The 22,448-nt window shown below is 40.4% G+C and overlaps 1 protein-coding gene across 3 annotated transcripts in view; it reads right to left on the bottom strand.

Moving 5' to 3' along the window:
- Positions 1 to 22,448, bottom strand: part of kif21b (kinesin family member 21B) — a 73,446-nt gene that overhangs the window by 4,552 nt on the left and 46,446 nt on the right. For 2 of the 3 annotated variants that reach the window (XM_056252423.1, XM_056252424.1), the window contains exons 26-32: positions 13,376 to 13,512; positions 11,924 to 12,104; positions 11,654 to 11,818; positions 11,347 to 11,464; positions 9,602 to 9,772; positions 5,303 to 5,502; positions 2,606 to 2,740 (exon numbers count right to left, since the gene is read on the bottom strand). In XM_056252423.1, the coding sequence (XP_056108398.1) occupies positions 2,641 to 2,740; positions 5,303 to 5,502; positions 9,602 to 9,772; positions 11,347 to 11,464; positions 11,654 to 11,818; positions 11,924 to 12,104; positions 13,376 to 13,512 (1,072 nt within the window). In that variant the 3' untranslated portion in view covers positions 2,606 to 2,640. Of the gene's footprint in view, positions 1 to 2,605; positions 2,741 to 5,302; positions 5,503 to 9,601; positions 9,773 to 11,346; positions 11,465 to 11,653; positions 11,819 to 11,923; positions 12,105 to 13,375; positions 13,513 to 18,979; positions 19,019 to 22,448 lie in introns of all 3 variants that reach the window. The other variant, XM_056252425.1, reaches the window with a different exon arrangement.

Genomic DNA, 22,448 nt, shown 5'->3' with positions numbered 1-22,448 from the left:
CACACAGAACAGAGGGGCGGAGTCAGCAAAGCTCATTATCATTTAAAGTCATATGCACTGAAACGGCGTGCTGAAAACAGAGCTGTTTTTGACCAGGTAAAATAAGTGTTTTCTTACAATACTACCGATAATGAGAATTTTTAATTAAAGTATATTACAAACTTTTAATTTAGACCCTAATGAATCATATTAGCTTGTACAAAAACGTCAAATCATATGCAATTTCATGTGGTTCATGCAAAAATTGGATTAAATGAAAAAAGTTCCACAAGAATGTTTTAGCCTACATTTCTAACATGTCTTGCTAACAGCACTTTGGCTTTGTGCTAACACATGACCAGCTAAAAACAACAATCCTGCAGTGGATCCTGGTAGAGCGGGGCGAGAGTACGATGTATCTTGTGGTACCTAGACCTTAACTTGAACCAATTAAAAGGATTTACGCCACCCGTGTTCAACACAATTGAAGGTGCAATACGTTTTTATTGCTTTTTGAAAGATGAGAACACTGAAATGGGGAAAAAACAACACATGGAGTTTAATTAGTACAATTCTTCTTTACTGGGCCAAAGTGAAAGAGGCGAGGGAAAGTTCTGTGGAATCAAACATCTGAGAAGTCGGCCTGTGAAACAAAACTGGTGCAAAGTATGAGAGAGGGCTGGAAACAGAGAAGATGCACACAGAGATGGATGATATACAACTGACAACAACAAAATGACGCAGCTGAGCCGTGTAGTTTGTTCTCAGACACCGTGCAGCTCGCGTCCCCTCGAGCGCAGTCGCTCAACTCGTCTTTAACCTTCAGGAACTGTCACGCGTTTGCCAGAACGAGTCTGTTTGACCAGCAGTGTTAAAGATGGCGGTCAACCCACTCAACCTGGAGTAAATCTCCCCTCTCTCTCCAATATAGCAAAGCACTGAGAACTCAGATCAGTTAGAGAATCAGTCTATTTAATGAATTCATTCCAAAAAAGAAAATATTTACTGATTTTCATATAGATGTTTACACAAAATTGTGTCTTTTATGCTGCTATATTACAATAAATATTAGATTATTATAAATTGTGAAAAAAAGCACTGAAAATTATATTTATTTTTATTCATAATATATATATTTTTTAACCAATTACTCATTTTAAACAGATTCGTCACATCATAAACAAAATGATTTGGGTAACACTTTACAATCAGGTTTCATTAGTTAACATGAACCAACAATGAACAATACTTCTACAGCATTTATTTAATTAGTTAATGTTAATTTCAACATTTACTAATACATAATTAAAATGTTTAAAAAAATATAAAAATAAAAGAAAGTAAAATAACATGAACGATCAATGAACAGCTGGATTGTTATTAACTAACATTACCAAAGATTAATAAATACTGTAACAAATGTATTGCTCATTGTCAGTTCATGTTAGTTAATACATTAACTAACGAATCTTGTTGTAAAGTGTTACCATGATTGGAAAATAATTCACTGATAGGCGAGTGCTCGTTTACATCATTGTTCAAATGTTTACAAAATGATGTGAAAATGTGCATTTGAATGGAAGATCAGCAGAGAGAGTGTTATTATCTGTCACTTTGAAGGACTGGGTAAAGGGTAAATATTGTAAAGCTTCAATGTGATATTTATATCACAAGACCTTCTGTAGCAACAGCTCCTTCGTTTTTACAAAGCACTGTGTTGTAGTTTCTTGTTTTTCTTTTTGTTCTGCTCTAGCAATGTGAAGACGACAGCCACAACTGCTCACGCTGACTTAATGAACAACATCTCATGAATTATTCCAGTGGAATACACTCCCTAAATCCTCACTTATGTATCTCTCTTGGTCTAAGGGGGGGAATTTAAAGTCAACGTGACATCAAAATGGACAATTCTCAATTTTTTTCATGAAATATTGCAGTATTTATTATAAACGATTTATCCGTGCACATCAATATATATTTTTAATTCATGTGCCTCATAATCTTGAATCAGAATAACTTCCCGTCCCTCTTGCGGCATCTCTTCTCTGATGACGAGGGCGGGGCTATAACCTGTCACTCACATGAGATCAGCCAATAGCAAACCACAACCATCCAATCAGTTCCTCACGGGCAAAAGCCCCACCCTACATTTGTACTTGTTCACTCGGATATAAATCACAATAGGGAAGAAAAGACTTACGCAACTACCGTTTCATCCTGACTTAAAAACTTTACTAGTCTTCACATTTATACTAATTTAAAAAATAAAATTCTGTTGAAATGTTTGCACACTTTCTGTATATAACAACCCTCTACAATGCGAGTAAATCACTCACATATGCAACTAATTCTTCACTCTGTGACACTAAATAATGTCTATCATTAGCCATTGGCTTATAAACTTTTAAGATTTTACTTGAAGTTCTAGAAGATTCTTGACACTTTTATGTGCAATACGCATCTGATAATCAACGGCACACCGTCTGAGGCTGAAACCAACACTTTCATGTGGTAAGTATGCTATGTTGTAAGAGTTTCAGCTAAGGACTTGTCAGAGGGAAAAGGGAAAAGGGGAGAAAAGCACTGAAGCAGAGACACATAAGATGAGCTAGAGAAAGGACAGTACCAGAGGGAAGCGGGCAGGAGGTGGTTAGTGGAGGCTCATGGGAGGCTGGTGGCCCGGCCCTTGATGGCCAGGACCCGACGGGGCAGACAGGGCGTGAGCCCGGGGACATAACTCCACAACTTCACACGACAGTCACTGCAGTTATGAAGGCATGAGAGAGAGAGAGAGAGAGAGAGAGAGAGAGAGAGAGAGAGAGAGAGAGAGAGAGAGAGAGAGAGAGAGAGAGAGAGAGAGAGAGAGAGAGAGAGAGAGAGAGAGAAAGAGAGAAAGAGAGAGAGAGAGAGAGAGAGAGAGAGAGAGAGAGAGAGAGAGAGAGAGAGAGAGAGAGAGATGAAGGAACAGGACAGCCGTTAATGAAGAACAGTCAAACAATCCCACAATCCCCTGCCTGCACCATCTGCTCTACAAACAAGCACCCTGAAATGCACAAAAGTAGGTCTTAACAACATATTAGTCTGAGTGAACATTTCTAAGTAGTCTACTGTCTGGAAAAAAGACGTCACAGGAGAGTAAGAGACTGAACAGTGTCACAGAAACAGACGAGCAACACATAATGGACTCGTCGAGCTGATGACCCATTTAGAACCATTACAGCGCCGCAAATAACTGCTTATATTATCATTTCAAAATTACCATATTTAAAACCTGTTCTCCCAAAGCACCTGAGAAGTTTCTGCTAATTTGGGAAGTTCAACCTAAGAACAGGGTCTTTCGAACAAACAATTCGTCTTTTAGATTAATGTACTTCCACACATTACGTGACATTTAAGTGCTTTAATCTTTAAAGAGCATGCTTTCATTGCATGATGTAGTCTAGTTGAAAGCAGTAACAAATCACCCTAAATTTAATATATGGGTCCAAAACTGACTCTGAATGAGTTTTTGTCTTATATTTCTAATATCGAAATATAAAATACAGACTAATGCTGTGTCTGAACATGCCTACTTCTATATTATATACAGTAGTCGAGTATGTGTCGGAAACAGTCATAAAACAGTAGGTGAACCTACCACTTCCAGTGAGTCTGAAGTGTGCATTCGATGGACACTTTACTATCCCATGAGGCCACAGGAGATGATTTGTGACTGAGGTAATGCAACGCAACTGATGTCGTAGGTCACATGACAATGACAACATGGCGGATGTAGTACGACCAAATTGCATTCATATACTATATAGAACATTTTTTAATGGTCACGAAGTACGTTTCAAACCAAATGTAGTACCTACTATACAGCATGCGATTTCAGACGCATCATGAGCTCCTGCTTTTCCTAAACGCTTCCACTTTCCAATAATACCACTTACAGTAGTTGACCGTGGAATATCTCGCATTCAATATCTTGAATTCACTGAGCTCTTCAGACCCAGTCTTTCACGAATGTTTGTAAATGCAGACTGCATGGCTAGATGCTTGACTTTATACAGCCGTGGCAATGGGTCTGATTGAAACTAATGAATTCAATAATTAAGAGGCGTGTCCCAATACATTTGTCCATATAGTGCAGTTCCAAGCAAAGCCACAGCAGAACTGTAACACACAGCAGTGGTTCGTTCCTTAAACATTCATGCTCAACTCATAAAGCCAACCACTTGCTTTGCTCCTGAACGAATCAGCTTTATCAACAAAACTGGTTGAATAAATGACTGAGTTTCATCGCAACTTGAAACTTAGGGCCCTATTTGAGCGATCTGAAGCGCAAGTAACTTTGTGGGCAGGTCTTGGGCACTGTTGCTATTTTACCGGCGGGATAAATGACTCTTGCGCCCGACGCAAGTTTAAAAAGGGGTTGGTCTGAAGTAGCTTCATTATTCATAGGTGTGGTTTGGGTGTAACGGGAAATTAACCAATCAGAGCGTCATCCAACACACCCTTTAAGAGCAGGTGCGCATGTTGCATGGCGGATTGTTATTATAATGGCGGATTTGCCAGGCGCGCGCAAGGGATTTTTTTTTTTTTTTTTTTTTGGTTCTTGACGGACAAACTAATTTGTCAGATGTCCTTATATACACATGTGTCTTGCCACTATTGGGCAAACAGGTCTGATCCGTCATTACTACAATTAGCCTGAAAATTTTGGGTAAATGTGTAAGCTAGATTTAGGCCTACATTTTTTTACATCTTCATGGACACCACAATGATTTCCCTCATGTGTTCATATTTTTCCTTGTTATAATGTATGATTTGCAAAAATAATAACTGCTGAATCTGTGTTTATGAGAGAATCAAAGTGTATGCGCGTTGTGCACCCGCTACATTATGGCCAAGCATGCACGCTTAAAATAGCATTATGAACAACCCGCGACGTGCCACTGACTTTAGACTAGGTTTTTTCTGGTCAGTGGCGGAATTGTTTTCTGGAACTGCAAAATAGCACTAGGGATTGTTTGCGCCGGAACACGTCTCCTTTTCGCGCGACCCGCCCAGGAAGCGCAAGTTCATTCCCTAGTTTAGCGACGTGCGTCTGTGGAGGGAAAAGCCCGCTTTGCGCGGGTGCAAAATAGGAATGATACATGCGTCGGTGTACAAAGTCATTTGTGCCGGGTGCAAGATAGGGCCCTTAGTGTTCAAGTGTGAAAATTAGTGCTTATTTTGCAGACCAGTCCTCTAAAAGACTGAAAGAACCAAACACACAACATTGTGCATGAGTTGCGCATCACTACTGATGTAGCTTCTCCCTGCATGATCTACGTACCTGGAGGCAGTAAAGATCTGTTTGGAATTAGTGCAGATGGCATTGATGGGGCTGTCATGGCCCTTGATCTCTCCGATGGGCGTGAAGTTGTCCACGTTCCACACCTTGAGCATTCCCGCCCTGCAGGCGCTGAGGAGCATGGGCCGCCCGGGAACAAACGCCAGAGCACACACCCAATCCTTGTGCGCATTTGGGATTTGCTGTGGAGAAATAAGAAACATTGGATTTTTAGACCACCTCTCCTCTATAAAAGCACAAAGTCCCTCCAGCGGGAGCTCTTCTTTATATCAGTGTCAGTGTTTCTCCTGAAACGCCTCCATTGTAGTCTTGAGTTTTCTTCAGGGAACGAACACGTCACAATATTCCTCATTTAAATAATTCATACGCAAAAAAAAGGATGAGGTCTGGTTGAGTTAGTTAGTAGTGTGTTAAACTGGAGGTTATGGAAAGGGGCGGGGCATTTCCCAAACACACTCGAAGCGCTTGACCAATCACAGCACACTGTTCCAGCTGACCAATCAGAGCACAGTGTGTTTTTCAGAAGGAGGGGCTTCTAGAGACGGGAACTAAACAGAGCGTTACTGACAGACTGGGAAGAGAGGAGCCGCAACAATGGAGAATATTTCCTCAAAGAAAGAATATCTCTCAACTAATTCTGTAAGCTATACAGGGAACCCCAGTTGGTACATCAGTATAATATTAAAGGTTAGTGAATTGATTTGTAGGCTACGTACATTTAAATTACACATAAGGAAGTTTTTATAATAACGTTATAATACATTTTTAATGACATAATTATGTTTCTACTTATTTTTTAAAATATAAACATTTAAATGGTGGCTGTCATAAAATGGATTTATTCAAACACATTAATTGAAGAACAGGTCAAATTACAATGAATATGCAATATAGTGCATATATTCAGCAAAATGCTCCTCTCCAAGTTAATTTTTCTAGCTGATTAATGATTCATAAGCGCTGATGAATGGCTTTTCAGAGGTAAATGTGACGTTATATGACATTGTTTACCAGCCGTTTATTTGACGCCTTTCTGCAGTTGAAACACAGATTGAGCGATTACATGTGATGTACGGATTTCAGTAAGTTGTACTTTATCTTTCAACATACCTTCTGATGTTCATTGAGGTTTATTATAACTAGTTAAGCGGAAGAGATGAACCCAAAAACAAAATCAAGACTTTGAAAACGGCCTCTTTAACTCTTCAGTTTAGGGGTTAACCTCAGCTAAAGGAAAAGTGACAGCAAGCACCACTAATAATAAAATGAGTTCAAATTTAAACAAGCCTCAGAGTAATAGAAATAGACAGAAATATCAAATGAAATTCAGATACTAAAGAAGGATTATACAGATGCTATAAAAGAGCTAGGAGAATTATGAATCCTTTTTTAACCACCAAGCTCCCGCTGATCCCGCCAACAGGCCTGTGGGGAAACGGACGGAAGTTCTCATAAAAGAGAGCAACCAAAGCACTTCATCTCGGCAAATTTACCCAGTGGTTCAATCAGAGAGGACAGGCGAGCAAGTAATGTGTGTGTTTAGATAAACTCACTGCTTACACATCGTAAACTGCACTGGGGATTTAAACTTCTTCCTATTGAGGGGAATTCTGTCAGTCAATAAAAATAATAATAATAAAAAGATATGGATGTGCAATAACAGCTGTCGACTGATTTAGCCCAGATGTGCGTGTGTATTTAATATAAGAGTTAGGGAGCGCTGCATACCTCGAGTTTCCGCTAGAAAAGCTCTCTTCTATGAGCTAGAAAAATGGTGCAGGTCAAAGTAACCGGCAGAGGTTTCGTTTAACGGACATTTTGATGATATGCCAGCCAAATATCGCCTCTTAATTAGTCAAGTTGAGGAAAACTGGAGGCAGGCTATGTAACTTAAAAAAATGACATAATCAGGCCGTATAGAATGCAACATGTTATTATTAGCCTAACTTTCAAATAGACGGAAAAAAACATGAACGTCAATCAACACCAATTGTTTTTTACTATGGTTTCACACACATTCACTTTTTGAAACATTGAGGCACGGATGTACCTAATACAAATAAATAAAACATCTCCAGTTAAAGGAGTAGTTCACTTTTGAAAAAACTTTTGCTGATAATTTACTCACCCCCATGTCATCCAAGATGCCTATGTCTTTCTTTCCTCAGTCGAAAAGAAATTATGGTTTTTGATGAAAACATTCCAGGATTTTTCTCCATATAATGGACTTAAATGGGAACCATACGGTCCAAGGTCCAAAATACAGATAATAACAGTTTCAGATGCAGCTTAAAATGTCTTTAAACGACACCAGACGATGAATAAGGGTCTTATCATGCGAAACGATCGCTCATTTAAAAAATAAATAACAACGTTTAAGTTTTATAAGCTCACATGCTCGCCTTTCTCTGTTCTGTGTGACTCTCCTGTTGGAACTCGTTCATCAAAATGAACAAATCTTTTTTCGAGTCATTTGATTCATTTAACGACCGAAATGAACGAATTGACTCGGAAAAAGATTTGTTCATTTTGATGAACGAGTTCGAACAGGAGAGTTACACAGAACAGAGAAAGGCGAGCATGTGAGCTTATAAAACTTAAACGTTGTTATTTATTTTTTAAATGAGCGATCGTGTCCGCTGCTATCAGTGTCATGGACGACGCGGTGCGCGAGTTGCGCAATCTTCACTCGGACACGCGTTTCAATCTATCGCCGTTGCGGACACACTCTATTCATTCCGGTGAAATCACAAAATAAAATGCACACAAACGTGTCCCTGCTTGATATAGGCTGTAAGTTAACCACTGATGAACATAGGCTATTCAGTTTTGATGAGAGAAAAAAAAACACTATAGGCTACGAGTGCGCGGATTAGAACCACTGATATCTATATAATGAGATGTTCCTGATTCACCATCGTCCGTCGCGCCTGGCCTCTGAAAACAGCTTTTAAGGCTAGCCTGCCTGGGCCTGGCCATATCTGAAACGTCTCACTCAATCGTTCATTGTTTAGGTCTATATTATAGCCGTTTTAGGCGTGCGCTTTATTTGAAATGCAGCATGCGATGTTGTTTAATAACTTTCAAACGGTAGAGCCTGTTCCTTTAAAACACAGCCAAAGGTCGGTGTATTTTTGCTTTATACATTTTAGGCTTATTCTCAAATTAATATTGTGTTAGGGGGGCGGGATTATTACGCAATTTTTATCGGACAATTTGACCGGAGAGATTTAATTTGGTCGGACATTTAATTTTTAATTACCGGACAACGGAAATCCTGCTGCATACATTTGCATAATGAGAAGAAATGAAAGATTGACACAAAGATATTGCTTTATATAAAGGAATTTTTCATCTAAATGCCCAAAAACTGACAATAAACTGGAAATGTTTACAGCTAAATACATTTAAAGAGCTTCAGTCATCATGGCACATTGTTTCTCCAGGTGATATTTATTCTCCATTTCCAATTTCAGCATCAAAATGCGATGAAATTATCAACATGACAATGAAATTTACCTGTGTAATACATAATTCAAATATCCTTGACGGGTAGGAGATTCGATATGTCGAACCCATTTTCATGTCGTCTTATAATAATCTTCCATTATTTTTGACCTTTTAGCTCTGGATGATGGGAAACGTTGGAATGTGTTTTTGTCTAATATAATCAGCTGGAGAAACCATTCAAATCAAACTTATTACTAAGAGCTTCCTCAGCCGTCAGAGCGCCATGACGTCAACCTCCAGTGATGAATGAAGCTATTCTACATCTATTGACACAGGAACAATAGGTAAACGCTGGATTATTACCTTATGAAACATCATTTGTCTGTGTATATATTATTTTTCGGGTTCTGGATATTGTAATTTTGTCACTGTCAATCATGTCTTAACTTTAATACAATTTAATCTCTTTAAAAACACTTACAGCTTAATAGTCACACAGTTCTTTGCTATTTTTTTCTTAAATTAATATTTAACTTTAAAAAATCTTACTGACATTTTTTGAAAGACTAAATCTACATTTCATCTTAGTTTCTTTTGGTATGGGAAAAGAAGGAAAAACATTCTCCACACATGGCTCTTTGCTTTGACTGTGAGCTACAGTGTGATGATTGTACATAGCACCGGAATTAATATATTTAACCATAAATAGTTAATATATTATATACAGGGTGTATATTATGGGAGGGGTTCATGTGACATGACATTACGTTATCATGCATTAATAAAAGACCAAAATGCGCATACATGTAATAGTAATCTTTTGATTTTTACCTGAATCAGTTCCTGCTGTCCCAGATCCCATTTCTTAATGCCGTTGTCACGGGAACCACTGAACAGTATGTCACCGTGCACAGCGAGACACTCAATCCCATCGTAATGAGGGGGCTCGAAGTTATGAGCCGGTCCGATGTTGCCCTGGGCTCCCTCCGCAATGTCAAATATCTGCATTAAAGGAGTCATGAATTTAGAAATAAAATTCTTTCATCTTTTTGACAGTGAAAAAAAAAAAAAAAAAAACATACTGAAAGTTCCAGAACTCAACTTTCTTAATAAGGTCCGTTCACACCAAGAATGACTACTATAAGATAATTATTATAACGATAACTATATTAGCGTCCACACCAACGAACGATATCATTCTGTTCATTATAAGTGAGAGCTATAGTCTATCATCTGCTGCTTTAAATGCTTGAGCTCTTTGAAGCAGGATAGATTCTGATTGGCTGTCAATGTTTTTCGATTTCCTTATGGGTTTTTCAATTTATGAGTGAAATAAGGCCTGTGGTAAACAGAACTTGACGATACTTTAACGTTTTGCTCCACAACGTCAATTACACACACCCATATGGAAATTGCGAATTTTGAAGCTGTTTTGTTTTTTTGTTTTGTTTTTACGTATGTTTCTAATAAGTAACTAGATAAGGCAGTTGGGGTGTGAGTGTGTGAGTTGTTCAAGTATTGCGAAGTTATGTTATCCACAGACCTTATTCTGTCAGATACAGAATCATGTCATCGCCAGTGCAGAGCTTTCTCAGTATTGGCAGAGGTGTGATGAGCGCCTCTGCACACACAGGCAGGCAAAGACTTTTGGACAACGGCCTGGTGTCAAGAAGGGCAGCAGAGAAGCCAACTCTTTCCAAGAAAAACATCAAGAACAGACTGAAATTCTGCAGGAAGTACAAGGACTGGACAGGGGAAGACTGGTGCAAAGTTATTTTGTCTGATGAAGCACCCTCCCGACTGTTTGGGACATCTGGAAAATTGATTGTCCGGAGAAGAAGAGGTGAACGCAACCAAGAGAGTGGGCTCTCTCACAGTTCTGCCCAAAAACACGGCCAGGAATAAAGAATGGTATCAAAATGTCCTGCAAGAGACACTTTTGGTGGTGATGCGTATATTTTCCAGCATGATGGAGCACCATGTCCCAAAGCAAGAGTGATAATGAAGTGGCTCAGAGATCATTACATTGAAATTTTTGGATCCAGATCAGGAATCTTAATCCCTTAAGAGAGCCTGTTGTCAGTCCTAAAAAGTAGAGAGTGGACAAGTAGAAGCCCAGTAATAGTGATCAACTCCGAGCACTAATAGCAGGAGTGGAACTCTGTACAAGCCTAGAGTGGCTTCGTTCCCTCCTTGCATTGTTCTGTACTTGTACTAAACGTGCTAAACAAATAAACGAAACTAAACTAATAAGGCGAGAAGGGATCGCCATCAGTCAGGATTTGGCCCAGAAGCTGATATCCAGCATGCCAGAGCGAATTGCAGAGGTTATGAAGAAGGGTCAACACTGTAAACATTGACTCTTGGCATATATTGAATGTTTTTGCCAAAAAAAGTCTTGTTTAGTATACCATAGAAACATATGACAAAATAATCTTCAAATACTGAAGCAGCAAACTTTGCGAAACACAAAACTGATGTCACTGCCGATACATTTGGCCACGGCTGTAGAAGAAGTCTATATGAAAAACACAGACATAAATAAAAGGGAAATCAACTAAAATGGTTCAACGGACCTTCACGTAATGGTCTTTGGATCCAGTGATCACCTGATCCTTGCCTCCTCCAGAATAACCCACTGTAAGACACATGACTGACCCAATGTGTCCTGTCAGCTTCCCAGTGGCCTGCATTCTGCACACAGAATCTTAAATCAGCTTACTGTACCACAACATTTATTATAAAACACTGACTTGTTTTGAGAACAGAATGTGCACATGGTGATGACCTCTGTACAGCACACTTGCCTAGTGGGTTTTTGAATTCATCAATTAATGCTAACACTACTTCTGCCTGTACTTGGCTTAGGAATAAACTACGCACCTGTTGAGGTCCCATGTGCGGACAGTGTTGCCCGCAGAGGCATAGAGCACCGATCCGGTGGGATTGAGGGCGATCTGGTTGATCTGATACTCGCCCTGGGCTGTAGTGATGGTGCGGGTGGTTGTACCAGCACAGGCATCACCTGAGACCACCTGACCCGATGACCTGATGATGGACGGACAAAGTTTACGCTTTCGTTCAAAACTTTAAGCTAGGTGCATTCAGATGCTACAGCTAATTGCCAATTTCAGACACTGAAAAGATACTCACGTGAATGTTCGGACACACTTGACAGAATCACGAATGTCCCATACTTTGATATACGATGTGGAAACGGTGAAGACCAGGCTGGAGTTGCTGCAGTATTTGACAGACACTACGTTGTTCGGATGTCCTCTGAGGGTCACGATTTCCTGTCCGGTCACCAGGTTCCACATTTTGCAGGTTCGATCTAAACACAAGGTAAAAATGTTTTTAAAAAGTTTTTTTTTTTTTTTTTTTACCATTCATCTCGTTTACGATGCTCTATGGCAGGCGTCTGCAACCAGAAGTCCAAAGTGTACTTCCAAATTGATGCGAACACTCTGTATAATACATTTAATGTCATGCGTAAGCACAGCCGGTTGGCACATGCACACTAGAAAGTGCTATTTCTCTCCAGAAGATCCCGTGTGAGTGATAAACATGTCTTTGTAGTTTGTAGTTGCGGGTGTCCCTTAACCCCCTCACGCAAGCGCTCATCAATGTGGGAGTCTCTTGCTGCGTCCTTAAGTAGTTTGTTGTTGTGCCAACTCATTTTATTTTTCGACTGCGAAACAATGGCCCGGGGCAGATTTGCATGTGGACCAATTACTTGGTGCAAACTAGTCAAGTCACATGCGCAAGGTGAGCATACAGAATATGCCAGGTTAGAAAAATCGGGCTGCGTTTGTACAGTACATGCTTTCTATGCTGAGGACGACATTTACATTGACAAAATTTATCTAGCATATGCATAAAAACTGAAGTATATTTTGTGCTTTAGGCACTAGGCACCACTAGCAGAGGGTTAAACATAGGCTTTATGCTGAACGTCACATGAACACTGGAAATCAGGTCTCATTGCATCCACTTGTCAGAGAAAAAGTGTTAACTTTTAATACAAACTGACGACGATACTTATGGACTTTTGAGGTAATCAGCTAACCTAGCTAGGTTCTGATCTTAGCAACGTGAATATGTTTGCTCAACTTTGCTCACTCCTTTAAAGGCTCATACAAAAGACCTGAACCGGACGCAACGTGACCTGTTTTACAGAAAATAACCCCCATTAGAGGAATATTACATGCTTAAAATTGTATAAAATTTAAATTAATTTAAATTAATTGTAATTTTATTGTACAAATGTAGCAAAAATCTTGAAAGGTGAAAATAGTCCTCGGTGTGCAAAATATTGCAATTATGATTACAGTTTCAAGATGCAACACTGGCAGCTTATAAATGAATAATTGCAGCATTGTGAGTAATATCTATAGATTCAAAAGATCAAGCTACCCACGGTTAGCCTTCTTTAAAGCAATGGGATGTTGAATAGCTCAAAGCATGCTGAAACTTTGACCTCGAAGCAAAGAGAAAATGTATTTCGAATTGGCTCAAGTGTTTATGCTAATGGGTGTTTATGTTTTCATGTCTAGGGTTCAGAGAGAAATAACTGAGAATGAACCTTAATGGTGCACACTGTACCTTTGGAGCCGGTGAAAAGCAGCTCGTCAGTGGCATCCAGGCAGAGCACAGGTTTGGTGTGTCCCTCGGCCATTGCCACGCACTGTAGAGGAGCCGTCCGGCCCCCCTTCAGCCCACCTGTGGGAGTGATCACACCCCTGCACAAAGACACGCAGCATTTCACTGTAGTGAAGTGAGGAAGACTGTGAGGTTAGTCTCAAAGCGAGTGGGTGGAAAGGAGGATGCAACAAAGCTTGTTTGTGTTCAAATACAACGTGTGCCATCTGTTCCACATGGATGAACAAAAGCCTTTTTTGTGTGTGGATGTGAGAAAGAAGAGTGAGATAGGGAGAACAGAAAGAGAAAGAAAAGATAGAAATAGGAAGGTCTCCTGATATGATAAATCCCGATCCATTAACCTAATTACTGTGAGGTTTGTGGAGCCACTATAGTATCACTACCTGGGTCCGCCTAGGACCCCAAATGGTAATGGATGATTTAAAGCTGTAAAGATTGCTATGTTTATATTTACGGTAAGAGACTTAGGGTATGGGCTAAGCTAGTATGCTATGTTAACAGTATGCTAAACAAGTACATTAAGCTGTTAAGCTGAAAAATGCAAAGATTTACCACTATATGTAACAAAATCTTAAAAAATATGAAAGTATTAAACAACATGCATCAAAGCGATTTTGTAGAATTTTTTATCAGGCGGTGAATAAAGTACTCATTAAATGTTCTTTCAGCCTGCTTTGGGGTCCTAGGCAGACTTGATTGTTTTGTGAGATCCGGTGGATGAACCCTGCACACTTCAGACCTTCAACCTTCGGTTGCTCTCCGTGGAGTTCATTGTCAACGTGCTGATATTTCATTTGATTTATCAGACTCCAGCTGTGTTTTACAGCACTCTCGTCCAGTCCGCCACTCAGTCTTCCTATTCGGGCTCCACGGGTCACCCAGGATATGACGGACATCAGTGAAAACAACAGAACAGACTCCATATATATCGAGCAGGTGTTAATTATGTCCTATAATAGTGTACCACTGCCAAGCAGCAGGGGAGCCGACAACACGTGATGTCGATGTCACACCGACTGCAAAGCCGAATGCACACTTGAAAGGGAAGCCTGCTTGACTGATGCAAACTGCAGCCAAGTCCTCGGTGAGTTGTGGACTTTGGTTCAGAAGCCTAAATCCGCATTTCAAAGCGTCTCGTTTGGTCACTGCTGACTTTGCAGGGTGGCACAGAAAGTGGATCTATTCTAAGACATCTTCAATGTCCATATGCTTTGCAGAAACATGATCGGCTCTGTTGTGTTGCAAGGGAAGGTATAATGTTTATCTCTAGACCCCAAAGTTTGGGACTGACGCCGATGTTAAGCAGGTAGGTAGTAGTAGCTCATCCAACTTTTCCATAGTAGTAGCATTCCAAAAGTAGCATATTATTAACTATAACTCGGATATCTCTGACATTTTGGAGAGTCGGAACACATTGTTTGACGTGTGTTTCATCAATTCATCAATGTCAGGGTCCCAAAAGGCACCTGGGCACAAGTCTTTGGAGCCCACTGCCCCCACCACTGCAGTCCCAAATTGCAAATCTGTATCCTGCATTTTAGCGGGCCCTCATTTCAAGCATGGACTATGTACCACGGTCTTTGCTGGCCAATGGGTCATTTCCCTGGTGTTCATTTCCTTAATTGCATATCCTGAGGCTTTTGGTGCTTCCCCTATTGGCCAAGTCCATTATCCAGTCGATATCCACAAGAACAGGAAGTAAATATAACTTGTGTGTGGTGCTTGAACACGTGTGCTGATGCAGCACAGAATTTGCAAATGATCTCCTGAAACTCTTGCACTCAGGCAGGGATGAAAAGGATCCCACCATGTCTGAGGATGCAGAGCAACACAGGGCTTTTTAAACTTATTTATATCCACATAAATTGTTTAAAAGACTCTTTGCTGGAGACAGGCAGCACTTCTTCCTCTTGACAGCCTGTATGCGAGTGAGATGGTCCCAATTATGAACCCCAGAGTTTCCCAGCAGCTCCCAAAAGACACTTCAGATCTCTTTCTCACCAGCAGAACACCGTCAAACTGCCCATCAGTTCATACAACCTGTCAATCATTGAGACTGCAGCCAGATAAAGGAGAGGCAGGAAGAGTTGCTCTCAACCATGTTGGGACTCGTGTTATGATGTCACCATTTTGTGGTCTGTCTAATGGCTGACGGACTTGGCAGAACCATCACACAACACCTGTCATAGTCGTTCACATCACATCGAGGAGTGGACAATGTTTCGCCTTGGACTGAATCCACTAGCTTTTTCTGTTTTCCCCCAACAATAGCGCAGGCAAGCTGGTGTGCAATTGAAAACCGCAATCTCCACATCCATCGTAACAGCACCACAGAGCCAACTGCAAATGGATGTAACGTTTACTGACAGCTGGCAAGCCGAATTTCTGGTGAGATTTATGATGGACCACTGCCACTGGCTAAATGAGGGTTTCTATTGCAAGAGATATGTGCTAAACACACATGTTGTTTTGTCGGAGGAGAGGATTCATCTATTAAACTGCTCCAGAACTTCAGGAAACAAAAATAAAACGTAAAGTCTCAAGGACTTATACTTGAGGGACCAAGACAAGAAAAAAGGACTTCGGGGTTGATCTCTCATCTCTTGTCTTATTTCGGTCTTATTTTCCCATGTTCCCCCTTGTACAGAGCGGAGGATGCATTATGTCAGTCATAACAGTGGGGGTGTTTTCAGCTCAGTACTGACCCCACCTGGAAAGTTGACAAGTCATTTCTCAGAGTAAACAGGTGGAAGTAATCTGTCAGAAGAAAAACAAAATCAAAAAGTAGGAATTACTTTTCAAAAAAATCACCTTTCTTTTTGGTGTCAGTTTTTGCTGCCGAGAAAATATTGCAACTCCAGTTGTGGCTGCCAATTAGCCCACATACAACCTGGCATGGCTAAACAAGCCTCCCCTTCCCTAAAAAAATAATGAGGCTCTTCCCCTTCAGGCTGACAGCGTTCCCAACCAGCCCAGACTCAGAACGCTCTTTCCTGCCGACCGAGCGAGACGGAAATGAAGCTGGAGTTTGGGATGAAGGGAAATTGGTCTCCTGTGGGCTGAGATCAGCCTCGGTCCGGCTCAGCGCCTGTGAAGTCCTAATGATGGTGGAGCCGCCAAAGCCTCTGTGCAGGCGCAGTCGCACAGAGGTGACAAGAGGATGGCTGATTAAAGAGGAAACTGGGACATCCCGGCTCTCCGAGGACAGATGAAACGCGAGAGGCTGCTGTTGGCACATTTGTGCTCTCTAAAGTGGAAAAAACTCCAGGGATGTCCGGCAAACAGGAACTGACGGTGATCGGGTTCCAGACTAATGTTGTGTGAGGGGTTTAAAACATTAGTAACTTATGTCTGTGTGATACAGCATTTACCTGAAGCCGTATTTACATAGCATTAACATTTTTCAATTGTATGTGGAACTAGATTTTTTTCCATCTGAAGAAAATATAAGTGGTGTTTGCCCATGCAAAATCATCATCGCCTTGATTTAAGGGTGTTCAAGGTGGTTTCCAGGGTGTTGCTATGTGTTTGCTAACCAGGTCAAATGTCAAATTAAGACACCTCATCGTCTCTTGGTAAGGCTCAGGCTCCTTCCTTCAGAGATTTTTTGTTGTCTTTTATTGCCCACCAGGCAAAACAGTTCACAGTTGAGAGTTGGTAACGGTGCTGATTGTCTTAGCAAGCTCGAGTAATGAGCACCAAACAATTTATCCACACCATGCAGCTTAATTTTTTGCTCATTTGAGTCGATAAGTGAGGGATTAGAGTTGAATTAGAGTGAATAAGGACATTTTATTTCTTACTGAGTGTCAATCAAACAAACTCAATACAGGTGTAGTGCCATGCTGTGCTTTAACAATTACAGCCAAAACCAAAAATCAGTCTATGCACACACAGCAAGAAACTCAACATGCAAGCCCTGCAATACTAAAAACGCATGAAAAAGGAAACACTCCTTGCAAAAACCAAAACATTACAACAAATGACAACAGCACATTTTAAGAAATTATGTTCTAAAAACTAAACCATCATGCAGCACATAGCCAATGAGGAGTGAGCTCATGGTTTTGGACCCTTCCGCTGGGTTGAAAGCAAAGAAATCAGATGCTCTGAGAAAAACATGGTGTGAAGGGGAAAGGGGGAAGGTTGGGGGGATCCTGTTGCCTCTTCTCCAAGTCTCCTCAGTAGAGAAGACGAGCATGAGGAGGTCAGGATATGGAGGTTCTGTGCTTTTCATGGATAAACGAGGGGGTGGTATGAATGAACCTTATCTGAACATTCCCAGACTGCTGCAGTTCAAAGAATAAAAGCCTTCCCTACTGACTCATTCAGCTTCATGCCGATCAAAGAGGGTGTTGATCTTAAAAAACACACACACAGACTAAAAACACTAATCCAAAGTGCCCAGTTACACACTGGCCCTAGATATGACAATTTAGCTGAAATAATAAGACATCATAGCGTGAAATTTATCATCATCATGCTGTTTTGTTTCATTTTGGAATAGTTTATCACCACAGACTCACTTGGTGAACAAGTTAAGCCAGCTGTCTGTGATTCTCTCCTTAAACAGATTTGTCTCTCAGAGGAAATTTGGGGCCGAGTTGTTCCAAGCACTCCATGTTCCATCATGGTGTCATTAACTTCTAATGGGATAACGAGAACAACTCGAAGGAAACAAGAAAAATGCGATTGTGCTGTCAGGATAATGGGGTGCAGAGAAATCACAGTGTCGCTAGATTGGATAAGAAAAGAATATTGAGTAACATGCTAAATTGAACCTGTGGGGTTTGTGCGAACCAATTTTTTTTTTGCAGCCTTTACAACAGAGACCAGAACAAACAAAGTTCTTGCCAAAAAAAGAAATTAGATCAGTGGTGGTTCAAAGGACCAAAAGATGTAAAACTTGCTGGACATGTTAACCAGTTTGGCCGGCATCTCTCTAGCCAATTTTCCAGACAATTTCTTTTTTATTAGTAAGCTTTATTTACATAGTTGTTGAAGAATCACGAAACAGGGCATCTCTCAGCCAGTGGGTGTTAACCCGGAGTTAATGGCCCTGCCGACTCAAACAACTTCTGGACTGCATGAAAGAATTGACGGGTTGGTGAGGCAGACTCTCAAGGCCTTGTCAGATCTGGTTATTTCGACCATTTTTCAGGGAAATCAGAGAAAAATAAAAGCAGTTGAGTTGGCTAGTGGGATGCCACCTTTTGATCCCAGTCCAGAGCTGTTGCGAGATTCAAGTAGGGTTTGTAACAGGGCCTTCGCCAGGAAACAATCAATCCAATGATTTTGAGTCATAAGCTGACATTTAAGCAAGTGCATTTAGTACACGATTTTAAAATCGTTTTTTCCTTCCTTTGAACCTTCAAGATCGTTAAAGCTATTCAATCAAGTCCATCCATAAGGTTCATTCAATTCTTACAAGGTTCACAGCACAGGACGCAAATGGAAAGGGTACATGCATGCTCATGCCGTGACCACACCTGGTGGGGGTGGGACAACCAGACAACAGGGAACAGAATGACAGACAGAGATCTCTACCTGAACACCTCCGAGAGAGAGGAGTCGCTGTCATCCGACCTATAGGGCAGAACAGCAGTTGGGTTAGGGGAAGGTGGGAAGAGTCAGTAGAAGACAGAGAGGGAGGGGGGAGGAGCAGGCAGGAGAAGGGGGTGGGGCTAGAGCAAAGGGGGAGGGATTAGCAGGAGGGTTATGCAGAGTTCATTGGGTGGGGTTTCTGGAATAAGACTCAATGTTGACAGCAAGAGCCCACTCCAATCCTTAGCTCTGATCCACGTTTACAAGTCTCACAGTGATGTATTCCCACAGCTCGTGTTGTCGTAATGGGATACTTCATCTCTCAGTTCACTCGGCTGTTTGCTCTGAACTGTTTTTATTGCGACTACCAAAGAAATATAACATGACTCTAATAAAAGAAGCCAGCGTTTTAGTGAGACGTATTATCAATACACGTTTCATTCATGCAGCATCTCCTATTGAAATTGCACTATAGTGCTCTAGGCTAAATGACTCCCACTATTCACAGAGACAATATACAAGTACATGAGATTCAAAAGCCGCATGCTGCAATCATCACTCACACATTATTCTAAGTGCTATTATGTGAACGTGGATGATTGCGGATGTTAGGATAATAAAATATGAATGATATGTAAACAAATAGTTTTCTTTCATCAACAGGAAGAGTTTTTAAATTATTTAGTGATTAAAATGGATATAATGAGGGGTTAAATTGGTGTTTTGGAAATGGTGAAAGTCTAAAACCAGGTTAGGACACAGTATTAAGCTCTATTGACAGTATCTGTGTTTATTACTACGGACATTTAGCTTTTACAGCAATGCATTTATTATGGAAGCCTTTGGGGCAAGACACTGCACTGGGATAACTGTTAAAATACATAACAGTATGGGCATAAGACTTAAATATTAGATGATTTACAATGAGACTAACAAGTAACTAACTCATTAATCATGTCAGTGCAGAACATTTCATTAATTCTATATCAAACTTTATGTTACTAAATCTTACAGGGTTTTCTCGACTCGACTTTATCAGAGCAAGATCAGGTACAACTGCAGGGAAAAAAAAGAATGGCCGCAAGGGTTTAGGAGCTTTCTCATTCTGAACAGGAACTAATTCATGTGACGAGATCATGGCCCCGGTGATCAGGGTCAGCCCCGCTAATCATCTTCCAACTGCATATAAACGTGCGACGATGTTTAATGAAGTCAGTGCTGAGTCTTAAAGGAGAACTCCGGCGCAAAATGAACCTTTGGTCTAATTACACATTGTTACCTAGTCAACCATTATCTGAGATTTGTTTTCATGATTATCGAATGTAAATAGTTTTATCTCTAAAAACAGTTTAGCCTATAACGCTAGTATAACGCTAGTATATTGGGCATAGATCAATGACAAATAAAAATCGCTTGTTAATACCACTAACAAGGCTCAAAATAGCCCCACACTAACACGGTAGCATAATGAGGGTCCCTACCTTCAAACCGAAGCATTGAGAACTTTGTCAGTGTCCAGAAAGTTTAATAAGAAGATATTTTATACATACAGTCAACTTCGCGTATACAGGCAGAAGCCATCTTTGAAATACAGTCTCAACCAGTCGATCTACGAACGCCGATCCAAGCCTGCTGTTCGCGCTCACCTTATCACAACTTATAGCTCATTCACATCTCACCAGCGCACTTGGGTCGGCGTTCGTAGATCGACTGGTAGAGACTGTTTTTCAAAGATGGCTCCTGCCTGTATACGCGAAGTTGACTATGTATAAAATATCTTCTTATTAAACTGTCTGGACACTGACAAAGTTCTCAATGCTTCGGTTTGAAGGTAGGGACCCTCATTATGCTACCGTGTTCGTGTGGGGCTATTTTGAGCCTTGTTAGTGGTGTTAACAACTGATTTTTATTTGTCATTGATCAATGCCCAATATACTAGCGTTATACTAGCTTTATAGGCTAAACTGTTTTTAGAGATAAAACTATTTACATTCGATAATCATGAAAACAAATCTCAGATAACGGTTGACTAGGTAACAATGTGTAATTAGACCAAAGGTTCATTTTGCGCCGGAGTTCTCCTTTAAGAGTAAAAGATTAAACATATGAACCACTGGCAGTCGCTCGGATAAGCATCTGATTGGCTGAAGTGTCAAGAATTAATTTGCTACTTTAAAATAAAGATTCAGTCAAACTAGAAGTCCAGAAACTTAACACATGCACACACACTTTAATTGAGAAACATATAAATGAGTGTGTGACCAACTGGCAGGACGCTTTGATTCACTGACACCAACACTGATTTGAATGTTGATGAAGCTTTATTAATATTGGGCCTGCATGAATGTCTTGCATCTGCTGTCCGGTTTTGTTATTCTGTGCTAACCCAAGCAAAGACTGAGAGGCTGTCAGGATTCCAATCTAATCAAGTCAGACCCGCCCACTGGGGACCAATCAGTGATCAGGTGGAGAAGAAGAATAAAGATCACACTAGCTTATATACCGAGACTGACGTGCACATTAACAGGTGAGGTTATTAATGTAAAACCATGTCAACAGACATGAGAATAGGATCTAATTTAAAGTTCTAAATAAAAAGGTGTGGGCATAGAAGTTCATTAGCGCCACATGAAAATCGTCAAAATTAATTTCCACATGATGACCAGCGTAGACAGAACTGTCACATCTTCAAAAACACAACTACAACTGCACTGAGTGCTAGAGTGGTTGTTAGTAGTTATGGGTGGGTTACTTATTGGTCCAAGTTGGAAAAAAAAGCCCACACCAAAGTCTCTGGTATTCTGGCCCCTAAATACTGTATAATTACATCAATACAACTTTAACCCTAGAAGGGGGTGAAATTAATCCAAGATGTAATAATGTTTATATCTTTTAATAAAACCATTTAACTCTTTCAACATTTTTGAGCATTTTCACAATTTTTCATGGCCCCCATGTTTTTTTGTTGTGTGAATATCTGAACATGCAATATATCAAAAGAAAGAACAGGCAAACAAAAGCAACATTTTGAGCAAAAAGCTGAGAGAATCGTGTTTCTATCAAAGACTACATCAGGATCAGATTCAGAACGATGATCAAAACACAGATCTAGTCCATCAACACCCTCGAAGCTTCACTGTAGCTCATACATTACCGTAGGTAGTTTCGATTTATATGCTGTTTAATATTGATGATCGCGTTGTTTTGCATATGCATATGATTACATATGATATCGCATGTTTCTGCATTTTCTTTGCATGCGTTTTGATCAGGAGATTATTTACTCTTTCAGAAGATGTGTAGTAGCGCCCCCTACCGTATAACAGTGAAAACATGGAAAGCTGGAAATTTCCGTCAATGGCAGGGAAAGAGTTAATATTCCACTTATTCCTCCCAAATCTTGAGAGTCTCAGCAATGCCAGTTACATATTTGTTGGCCATAAGTTCAGAAAAAAATCACTTATATATTTTT

Source organism: Rhinichthys klamathensis, unplaced genomic scaffold (genome assembly GCF_029890125.1).
Source record: "Rhinichthys klamathensis goyatoka isolate OS25496 unplaced genomic scaffold, OSU_Roscu_1.1 h1tg000095l_1, whole genome shotgun sequence".
In the NCBI taxonomy this organism is placed as follows: domain Eukaryota; kingdom Metazoa; phylum Chordata; class Actinopteri; order Cypriniformes; family Leuciscidae; genus Rhinichthys; species Rhinichthys klamathensis.
The sequence above is the reverse complement of the archived record's forward strand: the minus strand, read 5'-3'. Positions and strand labels throughout refer to the sequence as shown.